At 43.3% G+C, this 18,400-nt stretch overlaps 2 protein-coding genes across 2 annotated transcripts; one reads left to right on the top strand and one right to left on the bottom strand.

Moving 5' to 3' along the window:
- Window positions 1–1,164: 1,164 nt before the first annotated feature.
- Window positions 1,165–2,848, top strand: ndufb4 (NADH:ubiquinone oxidoreductase subunit B4). Its single transcript, XM_031850589.1, has 3 exons — window positions 1,165–1,396; window positions 2,473–2,616; window positions 2,700–2,848. The coding sequence occupies exons 1-3, from the start codon at window positions 1,220–1,222 to the stop codon at window positions 2,760–2,762; spliced, it is 384 nt and encodes a 127-aa protein (XP_031706449.1). The 5' UTR covers window positions 1,165–1,219; the 3' UTR covers window positions 2,763–2,848.
- Window positions 2,849–3,062: 214 nt separating this feature from the next.
- hgd (homogentisate 1,2-dioxygenase) lies at window positions 3,063–10,317 on the bottom strand. The gene is made up of 14 exons (XM_031850588.1): window positions 10,211–10,317; window positions 9,006–9,077; window positions 8,669–8,757; window positions 8,460–8,565; window positions 7,915–7,974; window positions 7,734–7,825; window positions 7,528–7,562; window positions 7,344–7,423; window positions 6,945–7,044; window positions 6,324–6,448; window positions 4,518–4,622; window positions 4,226–4,352; window positions 3,591–3,772; window positions 3,063–3,476 (listed from the first exon to the last, which is right to left on the bottom strand). Exons 1-14 carry the CDS (start codon window positions 10,223–10,225, stop codon window positions 3,333–3,335), a joined length of 1,332 nt encoding a protein of 443 aa, XP_031706448.1. The 5' UTR covers window positions 10,226–10,317; the 3' UTR covers window positions 3,063–3,332.
- Between the last annotated feature and the right edge of the window lie 8,083 nt (window positions 10,318–18,400).

Below are 18,400 nucleotides of genomic sequence, written 5' to 3' on the forward strand. Positions count from 1 at the left end.
AACATTTTTACTGTGGAAATCCAGGCAGAATAATTCAAAATAAAAGCTGTTGCATTTCATGTTATACATCGATGTGTGTCAATATCCCAATGGATATGGGGGATACAATATGTGCATATTATTTTTATATTATCGTGTACTGTTTTGGATGTAAAGACACACAAATATGAATGACATAAATTAAATATAGTGCAGTATAAAGTACATTTTCTTCATAACTGTAGTAAAGTAAAAAACAGTCCGTAGTCTTATGTATGTATTTATTTCAACAAACATTTGCCTTCCCTGACTTCCGCCTAGTTTGACTGCCTGGACTATGTGCAGATGTTGGAGGTCTTGGCTGGATCACTGGGTGGGTTGTCCCTTTGACACGTGGCTCTCCTGTCCTGTTCACCGCTCCTTCTTCACCTGCATCCCCGCAGAAGGCGGTGTGTTGCCGAGCTGCCTGACTGTTCACCTGTCCTAAGGCCTTGTCCCTGTCCAAAATCACCAGCATGGTCTGCTTTAAAACAGCTTGGTATTTTTCACTCATTCGCTTCGCCGCATGTTCGTAGTGGTCGCACTGTAATTTAAGCTTCCGTATCTCCTCGATGACCCTGTTTTTCTCCTGGACAACACGCTTATGCTGCAGCCGCTGGAAGTCTCTGTCTTTCCGGACCCTCGCCAGTGTCTCACCCCCGGCAGATGCTGCCAGCCTGTACTCCTCCCCCTCCCGCTGCGCGTCTTTCAGCTCGTTTTCCAGCCGCTGGGTTTGCGCGTACACGTCCGGTACCACACCAACCCATTCCGTGTCCACCGGTCCTTTCTGCACCATCTCGGTCCACTCGGTCTGGAAACAATCAAGTGTTTCCATCATGCCCATTTGGAAAAGAAAGTTGCGTAAGAAGTCATCCACGGCCTGGGGTTGGCGTGTGATGGACGTCGCGTTGGGTCTGGGGGAAGTAGCCTCTGCGCGGTCTCGGATAGCTTTCACCTTTGCCTCCAAATCTTCCTCCCCTTCAGTCAAACTCCAGTCATCAGCCAGAGATACTTCCTCATACTGAAAGTCATCACTTTCACTTAAAACACTCTCGTCCTTTTCGCGACTTTTGTTATTTGCGCTCATTGTTTCATTTGATAGGCCTACACAGCGAGAGGAAGTTTGATGTTGCTGTGGCGACGGTGCCTGCATTCAACGCGAGATTTCACGAGATCACGTCTTGCTCGTCATCAAACAATCATGGCGGACTACCGAGAGGCGCCCTTGGCTAGTCGGCCAAAAACGCTGGACCCAAATGAGTATTTCAACGTCTCGCCGGAGCAGCGACGTGCCGAAGAAGGCAGGGCCACACTGCGAGCGAATCTGAAGCGGCAGTACCAGATGCAGCTCAATAACCCGCACAGACAAGAGCTCATCGTAAGTGGCTACCTGCTAGCTAGCAATGTCACCCTTGGAAATGGCTCAGGCTGCTTGCTAACGGTAGCATGTCAGAGAACACAAGTCACACGAACCCAGTTCTACCGAAGAGTAACGTTCTTTGTGTAGACTTTAGTGTCTCATATTTATGTGCATGCTATTGTGTAGGGTTTTAGTTTGGACGAACAACTGAACTACAGTAACGTTAGATATGCGGTGTATTGTTATTGTCAATGTAAATTATCTTCTTTCGTATGTCTTTTTAGCCTTAGTCAAGTGCTACACTGTTGCCATATGCTAGAGATGGAGTCAATGCACAATATGTAAGTTAAACATCATTGCAGGCAACGTTAATTGTTACATACCTGTCCCTTTCAACCCTGCAACTAAACCGAGCCTTGTCCAGACTGCTACATCTCCAGCTGCTTCAATCAATTAAACTGTAATTAATCATGGTGTAGTTGTCCACTCGTAATGGACATGTGTGTGTGTATATATATATATATATATATATATGTCCCATCCCCTTTGACACCAACATACAATTGACTTTTCTACACAACTCCTCACACAAAAATATGTAACTTACTTAATACATGTAGTTTTGAGGCAGACAGTTTGTGACATGGTAGGAAAAGGTGTTTCTAATAATAATAATGACTCAGGTTTATCCTAGTAAGCCATAATAGTGTGACAGTGAGCCATCATGCACAATACCAGGACCCTCAAACTGAAGCAGCTAAATGGGATTCATCATTCATTTTTATCATCGACACCTGTAGCCTACATCAAACGTACTCTATGGAAAAGGCCCGGCAGAGGGATACCTCCTAGTTTACTTTTCCAGAGGTTTATTTTTACTGTTTTCCTAATGAAATGAAGGCTTTTGGATATAGGTTGTTGTATAGTAAAAAAACAGTTTTGTAGCATCATGACATCATACCATATCTTTTATACTTTTGTCTTTGCTTTAGTAATGTGTAGTATTCTATAACAGTTTGACTCTTGTCTTTTTCTGCACTGCAAAGACTCAGCTTACAGGGTGACCATTGAATTGCATGCTTCCGTCTCTACAGGAAGACCCTGCCCTGACACGCTGGGTGTATGCACGCGCCAACCCCTACGCAACCTTCAGGCCCACGTTTAAGACATCTCTGCTGGGAGCAATGTTTGGAATTGTGCCTCTCTTCGTCCTTTACTACGTCTTCAAGACAGACAGGGTAGGAGACAAGATGCCCTGACCTTTATTTGCCTGATTACTTATTCTGCTGTATTAACTCGTCTGTTATCGTCTGTGTTACAGGATAGGAAGGAGGAGCAGATCAAGGCTGGAACCCTCGAGCGCAAGTTCAGTTTGTCATCATGAGCTCTGTTGTATAAAGACCTCCTTTGTGTTCTCGTGATGCCAGTCTGTGTAATTATTAACTAAATAAAATTATATTGTTGAAAACATGTCATGTGGTTGTGATTGATGAGGCAAAAGTGGGAAATATACATTATGAATGTGTGCCGAATCAGTAGACTCTCCTCGGAGACAAGACTGAAATTACATTTTAGTTGTAAGGGGAAACATCGTTGCCGACAATATGATTACCGGCTAAAATCGCTTGCAACATACATTCAAATCTGCACACGAAAAGTAATCAAGGTACACTTGTCTTCACCATCAATGATCACTGAGGTGCCCCTGAGCAAGGCAGCTTAAAAGTGAGGCTATGAGCCTAGTGGTGATCTTTATTACAAATCTGTCAAATGTCATAGTTTTAATCTTAATTGTTTACATTTCTGTATTGTAATTAACAAACACAAAGAAAGCCAAGTTGCCTGAACATTACATTGGTTTTAGTTATATTTAATAAAGTCAAATTACATTTTTATTGTCTTTATTTAACAATTATATATTTGGATCAAATTTCTTCTGAGTCACTTTGTTCGACTACTGTTTGCTGGGCTTCCAGTTGGGATTGAAGTGGCTGCGGAGAGATTCCCAGCACTGATGGTAGGTCTTGTCAAGCCTCTGGCATGTTTGTAGACCCCACTTGGTCACCGCCATACTGAAGGACGACTCGAACATGAAAGCCTGCAGGAAGAAAAGACGCGACACATTTAATCATTGATGCCATTGATACGGTTTCAGAATGTTTCTTCTCTAGTTGACTTTAAAACTTTATATGTATTTTTTTTATTTCTTTACCATGGTTCCCTCAGCCACCCTCTCAGCTTTGAGCTCAGCAGTGCTGCTCTTTTCAAAGCATTCGGCGTCCGGGCCGTGTGGTGTCATTATGCTGTGTAGGCTGGCCCCTCCTGGTTGGAAGCCCTCCTCTTTAGCTTCATAGTGGCCTTTGATCAGACCCATGAATTCACTCATGCAGTTACCTAAAGAGACAAGCAGGAGGAGCTGTAATGCAACGCTGTACCAGGTACAGTTCAGTGTATATAATGCCAGCTGTAACACTGATTTCCACTAGATGGCTTTATAGATCTGTGGTGAAAACAGACAAAAGGTGCTGTGGCAGTGCCTCAGTCGAAAAAAAGGCATACAGCAGGTGGTTTGTTATCACCTGCTGACTTGACACTGGTTGTGTAAATTGACATGTTAGTTTCTGGCTGGCTTGTTTCATTTCATGATAGACTGAAATGAGCTTCACGAGAGCGAATTTTACATTTCCATTCAAATTAGGATTCCGTTTAAGCCCCGTCTCAACAGCCTAGTTCTCAAAAATCATTGTTCCTGCTTTTTTGAGTCTTCCTCTCCTACCGTGCAACATGCAAACAACCGCTTTAGAGCTGACGTAAGGCATGTGTGTGTGTGTGTTATTGTGGTCCTACGGTGATAGTATGGTGGACGGAAGGTGTGGTCAGCCACACCCCACCGAGGGGGGAAGATGACAAAGTCAGCAATCGCCACACCTGGTCGCGTGGATTTGGCAGTCAGCACAGTAAAGATGGATGGATCCTATAGAAAGATCAATACGGAACTTGTAAGGGCGAGTTATAGATGTTTACGGTTCAATCCACTTCAAGAGCAGAAAGCAAAGAGAAATGAACGATTTGTTGTGTGTATATTGAAAAGTGGTGTAGCACATTGGAGCGTGTCAGTGTGTTTAAACATGACTCTCACCGCATGGTCGAAGGCCACAACATTAATAACCATGAAGTTCTTCAGGTTGTATTTGTAAGGTGTGTAGTTCCCATGCCAAGCTACCACATTGAATGGAGAGAAATCCTATGCGCAGAGCACAAAAGCAAACAAATAAGACGAGTCTGCCTGAGCAACAAACACAAAAGACTTTAAATTGAGCTTTTCACCGGAAGAAGGGATAATGAATAATGTCTTTGTAATCTTAAACTCCCAGAGAGAGTACATCTTGACATAAAGAGAGAAAAAAACTGGTCATAATGAAAAGGGTTGATTGTGAAAGAGAGTGTGCTTCTTTCATTCTTTCTTCTCTTTCATCCCCCCTGTTCTTTGTGATACGCGGCTCCAGGTATTATGGGGTAATTGGCTTCACAATCAAACTTTCCCAAACTTTGAGCATTCTGACGCTCGCTGCGGTGCAGATAGGGGGGAGGGAGCAGCAGTAACAGTGGGTGCAGAGATATTTCTTTATCTTGATTGTTAAAACCGCAGCAATTTCATATAGTTTCTCTGTTCTGATAACGCCACTACGAAAAAGGCATTCAACAGCAGTTCTAAAAATCAATATAGTTCATTACAACTCAAACTCCCTCTTGAGTGACCTCCGTGCTCCTTATGCATGTGCTCACGTACACTTCCACACATGAACAGCTAGTACACACCAACAATGAAAACACATATGCATACACAAACGTGCATAAGTAAATTCATACAAATTACATAACTAACACCAAGAAAGAACCTTAACCACACACGCAATTTGCAGGAGTTACCGTACAAAAAGGCCTTTGGGAAAGCTAGTGCAGGTAATTTCTTGGACATTCATCTGTTGGTAACTCCACTACAGTCGATTAAAATGAATGGAAAATGGAGGAGAGCAAGCACTTGCACACACATGCACACAAAACACAAACATATTGGCCCAGTCAAGCAAATAATAAGTTAATTTGAGCAATTTCGACACGCTGCGGGGGAACAAAACAGCAGGACCAGACGGGAGCGCCAGCATCTTCCTTGAGATGAGGCTAGCATCCCCCCACCTTATTTTCTTACTCCTGCAGCCTCACCCTCTTCGCTCGGGGAAGGGTGAACACCAGGAAAAGAGCCTCCACCTCTGACACCTAGCACAACCGGGCAGATACTCAAGGTAGAGGCAGCTAGATCGATGGAAAAATGTTTGTTTTGCTACAAAAACGACAGTATATTGCCCCTGTGCATTTCATACAATGAATAATAACAGTGTGGTTTGACATGGTTTCCACGGTTACAACACCCCAACCCCCACCCCTGACAAACTTCTCCTCCCACCTCCTCCCTGTCTCGGTAAAAAAACCTCCTGTCAGACATTATGTGTCGATCCAATTATGCGCCCAACAGGACATTTCGGAAGGGGCGGGATCATTCCCTGAGTGAAATATGGTGAAATTAAAGCTTAAGTTGAGACAAAGCAGAGCTTCACAGGTACACTGCCTGTATCGCCAGAATGCCTTAACTAATTATGAGTGATTAAGGCTCATAAGAGAGTCAAGGTGGAAACCTGCTGCATGGATAACAGCTAGAACTTCAATATCAAATCATCAGGAATGGCAATTCATTTGGCAGAAACAGCTAATGGATCATATGCTTCACTTGGACAGGTTTCCTGTTAATCATCGTTGTGGTTCGATGGTGTTTACTGAAGCAAACACAAACCTAAATAGGCTAATAAGGCAAGTATGCCAAATGTGTCAGTGTACATGTGAGTGTACTGACACACACGCAAAAGTAAATGTCACCCAAAAAAAGGACCTGTTGGCAGGCGAAGAGCTTTCCTTGGTACTTGTTGATGACGGTGTAACCTGTGGCCACTTCGCGATCCTCGTACCAAGCAACTGGACACAGGAAATCTCTTGGGTTGGCCAGACCATTAGCTCCTGCAAAACATACATGCATGGCCATACATATGTACACACAAACACATACACACACACACACACACACACAACTAAGTACAGCTGAGGCTGATTGGAATGTCATTCATTTTGCAGCGGTCATAAACCAAAGTAGTGTACAAATTGAAATATTGACCTGATGATGGCACTAGATAAATAGTTTATAGATCACTTAAGGTTATTAAAATGAATCCCGTAGAAACATGAATATCTGTGCCAAATTCCATGGCAATCCATCCATTGGTATAATATTTCGGTCTGGACCAAAGTGGTGAACCAACTGACCTACTGACATTTCCATCTCTATGATGCTAGCTTGGCTAAAAATGTGACAGATTTAGATTTAGATTTAAAAAATCAATTCAGACAACTACCGGCAGTTGCAAGAAACAGACACAAAGGGGTTGGTGTGCTGCTTTCAAGGAAGGATGAACACACACCAACAAATTACCCTCACAAACATCGTACGAACACACACCTATGGGTCCCAGGTCAGGGAGTTCAAAATGGGCTCCATACACCTCCAGTATATAGCCTCTGGTTTCTCCAAACACATCCACACTGAAGCGCATCCCTTGCTGGACAAAACACACAAAGTGGTGGCGAAAGGGAATTTAGTGCTGTTATGAATCACATGTGGGATGTACCGATGCTGGGGGCACTTATGGGTTCATGGACTACTGTGTTTGGGAAAACTGGCATCCTGGTGGTTTGGCTTTCTGTAGCTCGAACCTCTTTCCGCTGTTATTTACTTTTAAAGTGATGTTAGAAACTATCTCTTTCTCAATATGGTAAGTGGGGTGTGGGGTGTGGGGGGGACAAACACAGACGTAGATTTCTGTGTGAAAACTGGGGAGATGAAAAACATAGACCTCACCTGGACGACACCGATTTCGTTTGGCTCGACCATTATCTTCCCAAACTCTGTGGTGATCAAGATCTCACCCTGCTGGGGGACTTGAGGAACAAACAGAGAAGAGAAAATTTGAAGGAGAAGGATTGAGCTATCATTGTTCTTGTGATGGTTGAAAGCGAAAACATCATCAGCCCCTTTTTCTCACCAATCAGAAAGTCTCCATCTGAGTTGTTGAAGCACCTGGAACATAGGAAAATAGAGAGAGAGAGAGAGAGAGAGAGAGAGAGAGAGAGAGAGAGCTTAGAAATGATCTTCAAAGCATAAATAAAGATGAGATGTAGCTGTTTGATATGTGAAAATGCATCTATTTGTTAGATGATCGGACACATTTGCACACAGATACATACTCACCTGTCAACCATGGAGGTGTTGCAGGTGTACACGTGGATGCCAATGCCGTCGCGAGATTTGGCATCTCCGGCACCGCAGACAGTTTGCAGACCCTGCAACATACAGCAATCCCAATCAGTGAGCTCTTTAATGGATCTCTAATGAAAAACTAAATAACATGAAAAGAAAAGAGGAAACTCACAGCCACAAAGTCCACTTTCTTCTCTGTAGATGTGGGGATGGTGAACGGCAGCCATCGCAGCTGTGAGAGAAACCTCAGAGTCAGAATCGATTTACTCATCTACAGAGGATGTAAAGGAATTAGTTGGTGCAGATGAGTAAAGGCATATTACACTTATTGGCGAGATAATTAGATTAGAAGATCATTCTCATGTTTGTACGGAAAATATGAAGCTACAGTAAGCAGCCAGTTAGCTTAGCTTAGCATAAGGAGCTAGCTAGTCACTGCTTGAGTTTGCTTAGTTTTTGTTACAGATTAAACAAACAAGATCTAACGTGTCCATTAGTGAGCTTTAGAGGTGCTGGTAGGTGGATTTTGTTGCATTTTTGGCAGAGCCAGGGTAGCTGTTTCCCCTTGTTTCCAACTAAGCTAACTTGCTGTAGTTATATTTTTACTAGACTTTAATTTATTTTATTTGATTGTGAATATTACATTTATAGAGATCTTTGAAATGTGAAAACAAGTTTTCAGGGACTTAAACAAAATTCACAGTTTCCTTTATATACCTGGTTAGGTTCGGGTTCCACCTCATTCCAGTTCTCTGTTAGATTCCCACAGGGCACCGCAGCAAAAGGCTTATGCTTGACGGACGGCAAGATGCGGTACAACCAGCTGGAGGAAGAAAAAGAACCAACGTTAAGTCATGCGCTATGTCTAAGCTCCATTCTGTCTTATAGTAAAAGAGCTCATTCAAATGTCAGCAACAGATGAATACCTCCTCTTATTGGCTGGCCGCGGGCAGGTGAAGGCAGAGCCGGAGAGCTGCTCAGCATAGAGGCCGTAGGGACAGACCTGAGGATTGTTCTGTAGAGACAAAATGTGTGCGCACAGGTTTGTCTGAAGCTCAATCTAGTGTTTGATTGTATTCTTTTGCAGTCACATATACACCATAGATTTTCATATGTTCCTGTGAAACATGGAGTCCCACCTTCTAACTCCAAGTATTCATGCAAATAACATAAGCAAAAAACAAAACAAGAAATAGCTAAACTATTGAATAAATAATCCAATGAATGAATGGCACAACGGGTTTTTGTGGATGTGTGTGTTACCTGTCCCTCAGGTAAAGATCCAGGACAGCGAGGGTCTTCAGAAGAGAACTCGTTCCCAAAACCGCTCATGTACTGCAAGAGACATTCAACACTCAGTTAAAGTTAAAGTGAAAAATTAAAAGAAATCACATGTAAACATCATGGGGCTTCATTGTGATGCAGGATAAATGTGTTCATGCTGGTTATAATTAAATTTGAAGGCTTGTCATTAAGGCTTGTCTTTTTGTTAATTGTTGTCATATTGATTCACATTAGATCTATGATAAAACAAACTGCAGTTATGCCAAATTTCCCCCCTCGCCGTCATCCATTATTTTTGTTATTGTGTTACAGAGAGTAATTACACTAACATCCTCCACAGTAGCCTACTTTTTGATCAATATTTCAATTATGATAGGATTATCACTCCACTATCCTTTTGCACTGGCACCGCTCATCAGCAACCATGTATTCTACCACACAAACAGAAATCTTGGCACAATGCAAAGAAATCTTGCTGAGTCATTGTTGGTCTGCAAAAAAACTCACTCACAGGCATGGATGGGTTCCATATGTGCACGTTCATGTGCCTTTGGTGCATGCGAAATAAACGTTTTGTTGAGTCTCTAGTTTGTTCCTCGTGAAAGGATGTTATACACAGTTGTATTTAACTCGACTAAGAGTAATATAAAAAAACATAAGATCCAAAACATAGCAGAAAATGTTAAAATCGCATGAACTGTCAGTCACAATGAGTCATTTAGTCACGTTCAGTCTTAAAACGCTTTTGAGTGAAAACGTATGCCAACCAGCTGACACAACACTTGACTTGTCCCTAACGCCTTAACACATTGACATTACACTCGGCTATCAAAGAAACGACCGAAGAAACTGTGAAAAAACGTGCACAGAGAGCCAATGCTGGATCAAGTCATTTGCAACCAACTTTTAATGGCCATTACCAAAATACATGAATTCCAACTGTTTACTTTTCTATTGATGTTATAGGCTTTCCCACTGAAATACTATTGTTCTGTGAAGCTGCCGATGCGTCTCAGACCACATCTGGGCAGCTGCTGAATGCAGCACTCCGATTGGTCGGAGGCAACGCCGCCCCTCAGCCAGCCACCAGGTCCGGTTCAGTTCTATTCTGGCTCGATGCAGAACGTTGCATGTTTCAGGTGTTGCATTAAAGACATTGCAGAATAGAGTAAACGCTGCCTTACCTTGAGTCCAGCCATCGTGCTGTCTTTTAATAATTTCCACGTGGCTGTTAAAGTGTGTCAGTGGTTACAATTTAACTAGCAAGTCTCTTAATGCACTCCCTTCGAACAAAATCCAGTGCAGGGCGCATATTTGAACTGGGTGGAAAAAGGGGGCTGGATCTATGTTCTTTCTCAATCTGGGTTTAATTAGGCCTTGACGGGCTCCGTGACGCAACAGCAGGGTCTGGAAAAATACGGGGTCGGATGGCCAAATGTGCGCAAACAAGTGTCACCGCAGAGGCAAACAAGAACCAAGATTACATCTAAAAACTGAGTGCATCATGCAGGTAACAAATAGGACCTATCTAAAACAGTTCACGAGGGGAGTAGGAAGGGAAGGAAAGACTATCTCAGGTTAGGATTAGTCACAGACTGTAATCCTCCTAACAAAACCTTTTAGCCTAATATTGACAGAGGGAGAATAAACTAGGGATGCTAGATTATCATGAGCTAATTATAGATAGTAATACAAACATGATATATTATATATAGCAGTCTACAAATGATGGTGGAACAGACATGATATTAGTCTGTTAAAGTGACCTTCATGGTCAAATTGTGGTGACCTCATATGGGACTGCTTGTGCAAACAATGGTGTCATGCACATCCTCACGTCCTGCAAAACAAACATCTAGGCTAAACAGAAAAAAATCTATGAGTAGAGTCTTCAGTGTTTGGCTCCCAAATTTGCTGTAACCTACATTTATTCATTTTTTTACATGAGAGTTTAGTCTGAAGATTAACTGACTGTCTGAAGGAGGCTTTTAAAGGTGCGACTGAAACTGTGGCCATATCTAAGACGTGAAAACGCAAATTGCTCTATAGCCAGTGTGTGGTTTGTCCATTCTGGGCTACTGTAGAAACATGGAGGCTGGTTTCTGTGCACCTGCTCCATATGTAGAGATAAACGGCTCATTCCAAGGTCAAGAAATTCTTATTTTCAGGTCATTATACACTAAATAAAACATACTTATAAATATTATATTCCATTTCTGCCAATACTCCTTAAAGCTACACAGTGTTCCTATAAGCGTTAACACTGGAGTCGAACGTACCACCAACCTGAACGCATGGAGCCACCATCTCTCCAGATGTAATGCCCTATGGTTCATCAAGTTGCCCTTAATTTCATTATGCTTAACACACAGTGAGTTATCATTCCTGTACAGCTGCATGATAAATTGGCTTCCCTTAAAACCAGAGTAATACACGGCATAACCTCTGCATGCGGCAGCAAGCAATTCATTCTTGATATCAACAACAGCAGAAGGCCCCCCAAAAAGCCTATACATTACTTTATGCAAAATGTATTCGGTTCATTTCTTGAAATAGATGGTCAAACGAGGGGTACCTAATGTCCCCCGTGCAGCATGGAGCCTATCAAAAAGAATCAAGTTCGCCTCTCTCAGTCTTGCCTCGCTTCCCCTCTTGTCTATTTCTTTTCTTTTTTGGGAGGTGTTGGGGAAGGGTAAATGATGGCAATTCTCATAGCGAGGCGCAAATAAACTCGCCGCGGCAGAAGTAACTGTTCTCCGGCGAGGCGTGCAGTCGGGCCCGGGCCCCCCGCTGGCAGCCAGTCAGGGTGCTGTGCCAAAGACGAGAAAGCCCAATGGCAGGAAAATATCACGTCCCAGTCTCCGGAAATTGATCTGCTCCTTGTGCGGTGAAAGAAAATGAGCGATTTTAATTTCATCCCCGAGTCTGATGATAGAATTCTAGAGTATTTGGGTCCAATCCGGATGGGGCCTGTGTGTTTTAAGAGAGGCAGGAATAGCTGGAGACGGGAGAGAGGGGACTGTTGTTGCCTACTGACAGTTATATCTATGCATGCGTAAGTGGGCCATAAATGCTTTGTTATTAGATGCCTGCTGAATTCAATAGTGTGATGGTAAATGGTACACTCACCTGGCACAGTCTATCCCCATATGCATAAACAAGCAATCTCACACACTCATGCACAGTTACAATCCTATTCTGTGATGTGACGACATCCTTATACTTCACAGTACATGCAAGAGCACAAACTTTCATAGCTTACAATGTATATACTATTTTTAACCCCCATACTTTGATCTCCTTTAAAGGGTAATTTCACCGAAAACACACAAACAAAAAACATTGTATACCAACTACCCTATGCGACATCTATAGCCACGGAGATTGTTTCGGTTTGGTGGAGGTTTTATAGGTGCTTTCAAGACTGTTGCTACCACCTCAATAGAATGGACATGAAAGGAAGTGTGTTACTGTTCAAATCATCAAAAGAATCAATGTCCTAGTCGGGCTAGAAAGACCTCACTGTGGACTGTTCCCATTAGGATGAAGCCCATTTCGATGCTTTGAGCACCACAGACATAATTCTGTTGTGTCAGAGTGGTGACAAAAATCTCAAACACAGAAAACCTCGTGAAACTAAATCTATCTGCATGCTCATGACATGTTTTTCTTATCGTTATTTTCGGGCGAATTGATCGTTTAAGGTCCTGCACACCCCACACGGCTGTTGACGGTTATTCTGGCTAATATGCTGGGTCTATTGTGAAGTCCCCAAACTCAATGCACGAGTAAGAACTAAAAAGGTGTAACTTGTCACTTGTAACAATAGGTTCAACAAAGCTAACCGAAGGGGGAATGTCAATCAAGCACATGCTAGTTGCAGGGTGTCCAGGGCCTTTTACATGACCAACACGATGGTATTATATCTGATCAAGTCAGTCCTGAGGCTTCTAGCATGCACTGCAGCTTTTGCAATGCCACCTACAGTATATACAGATAACTTTACAAGAGGTTCAAAAAAATGCTTTAAGCAGAGCCTGAGCAATGCATTGTACTGTGTACTTTTGATTAAATTAATCAGGCAGTAGCAAGCAGCAACAACTAATTAGTGTGCTTACACACTTTCCTGCTCTTGTTTCTCTACAGTGATGACATTCTTTCGACTTCTCTTTATTCTTCTTTGAGCGGGGGGGAAAGCAGCTGTCAGATATACTCTGTCAGACACAAAGCAAAGCAAAAAACCCCTCTTCATACGGTATATAGTCATATGTCGAATCTACGCAAAACATGAAATTGAGTCTTTTGTTAGCCTGCTGATACCACACAAAACTCAACCATCATTGCAAACCACATCCGCAATATAATAAATGGCAGCAATCCGATTTGTTCTTATTGGCTACATCTCTGTATGCTGTAGAGTTGCTATAGCGACGTAAATAAAGGGCTCACTATGGTCATTTATTTCACCTTAACTTTTGAGTTGTACCACCTGGCCCCGTCTTGTGTATCGCTGGGAGTTAACTGCTGTATTTGGATGTCACATCTAACAAGAAATAGCTTGGATTCTTGTATTTTGTAATTCCAGTCCTGTTACTCACCATTGCAGCCTAATGTTAAATGACTCCTGACATGAGCCATCCAGCACACCACACACACACACACACACACACATTTGACAGCTCGATTTAACGCTGATTAGATTTGCAAGGACATGTAGCATACCCTCTCTGTCTCTCCCCGAGTGGGTTGAGTATCTCCTGAATCCTATCTATCGCCGTAATGTTATGCAAATGGTTTAATATGAAGATAAAAGACTGTTGCAGCGTGCGGCGCTCTCCTGGTTCACAGCCTCGTGTTTCCAGGACGATAGCTCTAACGAGGAGGGCACTATTTGGGAGTCATTAAATGATGGCCTTCCTGACATGCACCCGTTCACCACCACCGCCACCCGGCTGGCGGTGGCCATTAAAGCGGCTTACACCCACACCGAGACACACGCCGCAGACGCCTTTTAGCACCAGCTCCCAGTTTCTTACACATCACAGTGTCACAGAATAGAAAATTACACTCTCCTCCCACAGAGAAAATTGCTTTGAAATTGCTTGGTTATAAAGATGTGCTTTAAAGAGAGGGGGGTGCATGCAATATAAAAAGGACACACACAAACACAATTACTTAAGCACACTGAGGACAATTCTTACAAGTTAATCAGAGGATTTACCAATTATTGATGTCAAAAGGATTTTGTTGTGTATCTGTGTGTGGCTTATGCGCATGTACTGCATGTGTTTGTCTATGCATTCAAGGTATTTAGTGCGAATGAGTCGCCGCTTTCCACACAGCCACAGACGAGTTATTAAACAAAAGAAGACGTGGAAATAGCCACTGACAGTGGGGCTGATGTGAGAGAACACAATGTAATGCACCACCGCAGGGACACAAGTGGAGAATTGAAGACAACAAGGTGAAAGGTGCATCAGCATCAGCATCAAGAGAGGCGTGGCGGAGATAAAAGGGAGAAAACACAAAGTGGAAAATAGTAGAGAAGACAGAAAGAAGGAGAGAAGAAAAAAAGATGCAAGATGCTACAGCAAAGATGAGTCAGAGAGGACAAGGAAGGAGACAAGTGGAGGACATGTTTTTGTGATTTGTCCCCTAAGTGGGTCTCCTCGGTTAAAGAGAGCAAAATGACACCTGTAGCAAAAACATGTCCAGAGCTCAATGTTGTCCTACAAAGCCAAAATGCAATAACCAAATGTTTGTTCAAAATTGAATAAAGCCTCCATCAAAGAAATGTCTTATTTCTGTAAAAGTAGCTTTTTAAATTTGCAGTAATTACAAGACTGAGCTAAAAACCAAGGGAACCGCACTCTGGTTTGTTAATCTGTGGGCTTTGTCACACTTACTGCACACAGAAAGACAGTAACCAGACAGCTGAAAGCCATAGAGCTGTTTTTTCTATATTTATGAAAGATAACTGTACATTTATTTAGATTGTGTCGACCCAGTAGTAGAGGTGAAATGATGCCCCCTATTTGCCTGGAGCATGTTGCCAGGTATTACACATTACGAACTTAAAGATTACCAAACAGTAGGGTGCAGTGTCTGCATTTTTGGGGTTATTGTTCAGGTGTATGGTAATGACTTCTTCTGTTGAATAATCAGATTAAATTAAGGTACTACAACCTTTGAATAGCCAGCCTTTGTATGACGGGAAATTGTTTATAAATGCCAATAATGCCAACTGTATTTATGCTTCGTAAATAAGAGACGGAGCAGTACTAGTTGGAGATGCTGATGTTAAACTATGGTCACTGCAATAATGTGGTATCCCCACCATGCAAGCATCCAAAAACCAAAGCAATTCTAGCTGTAAGTTAAAAAAAAACAGCACTGAGTTGTGAATATGTAGCCATGGTTCAATATATTTGTATTCACCTCCGCAACCCGTTACCCTCTGGAGAGGAGCTATGTAGTGGCACGCTGTAGTTAACATGAAACGCCCTGTGAGCAGGTAATGAGGCGCACTGAGCCACAAATTTCCAGCGATAGGATATTCTGTCACACTGTCTGTGGACCTCGGGGCCCAGCAACACATCAGACACCTCATCTCAAATAGAATTAGCTCCCTGGACAGAAGCAAAATGACAGTGGCAGGCAGCGTAATGGCATAGGGGTGCTGTTGGTGTTTTCCTTGCAGGGGAAGCAAAGGGCAGGAGTGTGTATCAGTCCAGACACTTAGTGTGGTGCCAGTTATACCATTCACCCCTCCCTCTGGAGTGTGTGGACAGGTAGTGAGGATGCCTCCTCTAAATCTGCAGTTTAGCTGGGTAGTTCTGAGGTGTGGTGTGAGATGTGAAGAGGGAAACTTGAGGTGAATGGTCTTCGGACAAGGAATGAGTGTGTTCAACACCAGACAACGAGGAGGGTGTGTTTATATCTGTGTGGTTTTCTTGTCCAAGTGTGTGACTGATCTTATATCGGTCCGAGAATGCTTGTGTGCGAGTGTGCACGTCTCTTGATGCCGTGTATGTATGTGTGTACGTGCGTTTGTCCCCCAGCACCATCATTAGGTCGTAGGCAGTCCCAGCGTTGGGGGTGTAGCTTGGCCGCTCCTGCGGCCTCTCAGGCCAATTTAGGGGGAGAAAAGCACTTCGATCCTGGCCTGCAAGTCTGAGGGTCCCCAGCGGGAGGCAGCGCAGCCCTGCAATCTCTATTGGATTTATTCCTTTCCCATCTACAGGCCCCACACACCCCACAGAGAGGAAGTCTCGGCTGCACTCTCTGTCCCCCTAAGACAATATGTTATAGTACACACATGAGTACACATACCCACACACACATGCAGACACACACACACACTCAGAAGCACACAGACCTAGTCTATCTTCAAGGCACACTCCCCCCACAGCAAGGAAGTTATAACGGCACACTTTCTGTCCCTGTGGGAGTTGCACCGGGGTCAAGGTATACTGAGATTTGTGAGACAGACAGACAGATCTAAGCTATTGACACACTGAGTTATTTGAGGCTGACCATTGTTTCTCCCATGGAAAATATTGTTCACATTTATAAAGGCCAGGATGTAAAATGCATTTTTTTTTTTTTGGTATGACATTAAAGCAAGAAAAAAAAAGAATTTACATAAAACTCAGACAAGGTCAGGGAGAAACGGGGTTCTTAATTTAGTCTAATCAACTGTCATTTGCATCGCGCCATTTGCGCAAGGTATTGCCACTAACTGAATAAATGGACTTCTTCAGACTCGAGGGGGGGCACTCCGGTTTTGATAAGCTGGCAACATAACTGATTTGCATATATTACTTTGATTATCTCATTACTAGGATGATTCTTGCGGATTTTTTGACACTCGCGCAATCGAATTAAAATGAAGGCACGCAATCAATAAAAGGGCAACGCGGCTGTGAAAACACACTGCACCCCAGGTTTGTATGGTCAACTATAGCGACGATGGTGACGGTTATGATGATGATGATGGTCATGATGATGATGGTCATGATGACCTCTTCAGCTCACGAGCTCCTGGACTCCGTAGTGAGTTTGCGAGAGTCTCGCGCTCCTGATTTCTGTGATCAAGGCAGTAATCAGTGGAGACAATGGGGGCCGTGAAATTGCTGCTCTCGTGTGGGTGACCTATCCACCCGCCATGAATCTAAGAGTGGCCCGCAGGCGGCTCATGTTCTCGCAATCGATAATAGCGCTCACATCTTTCCTCCGACTCCAACCCATCTGTGGCACGATGAAATCATGCGTAAAGACGCGCACGCCTGGGATAATTTTGCCAAGTATCCCCAATAACCTGGTACACTGTCGGCAACGGGCGTGAAGGCCATCAATTCAGCTGAGCTCCAAGAAGGTTACGAGCAGGCATCATCTGTCACCAACACCTTCAAACCTTGCCTCGTGAGCGATCTTAAACATGAAATGTATCTTTTGGGTGTGATTCTATGTGGCTTAACATTCTGCATGACTTTCTTTGTGTTTCTTATGACAAGTGGCTGATTTGTTGCCACACACAATTTGGAGACTCCTTCTCCCCTCTTCCAACAGACACTCACTCGTCTGCACACTAACCGGGAGCAAAGGCACACGTCCACGTTTTAAATTCGTGATGTAAATAATTATAGGCCTGGAAATTGATTTCCTTACGACCTTCTCGCTCAAACGAGGCCTCCGAACCCCCCCCCCCAAAAGAAAGCTACTTCTGTTGAAGCATTAAGTCATTAATTATTTTCCTTACATAAGGACAAATTATCGAGTCAGTTGAACGAAATTAGAACCCTTTGTTTCTGATCAGACCGCATTACCGCTGGAAATTACGGATGATGGCGTGCGCGCTCGCCTTTGTTGTTTCGATCATCGCCTGTCGCTCTGAACTCGCGCTAACAAAGTCATTAAATTGACTCCCTCTCGCTCTCATTATGCGGGCTGTTAATAACCGCTAATTAACTTTGCTTACGCGCGCCTTAAAAGCCCCCCACCCCTCCCAACACACTGTCTCTTCCTCTCTCTCTCTCCTTCCTTTCCCTTCTTGGCCTCTCGAGCAGAGCAAGTGTTCAATTATGTCAGAGCGCGAGCTGGATAGAGGATGAGGCGTTGTCACCAAGGCCACGAGCCAAATGATGCACGTTAGGGACCAGTATTTGCACATGTTGCATACTGAGACTTACTTGTGGTATAAAAGAAAACGGATAGCTATACATGTAGGATACATGTCTCTTGTATGGGTGTGGGTGTTCAACTTTCATTGGAAGAAGTTGTTATTTTGTGCAATAAGGAGGCACAACCACAGAGTTTTATCAGAACATCTGTGTTTAGATTATAACTGGGACTTAGCTGTTAAGAGAAGTTTG

The sequence above is a fragment of the Anarrhichthys ocellatus genome, unplaced genomic scaffold (assembly GCF_004355925.1).
Source record: "Anarrhichthys ocellatus isolate YVR2014 unplaced genomic scaffold, GSC_Weel_1.0 scaffold10, whole genome shotgun sequence".
Classification (NCBI taxonomy): Eukaryota; Metazoa; Chordata; class Actinopteri; order Perciformes; family Anarhichadidae; genus Anarrhichthys; species Anarrhichthys ocellatus.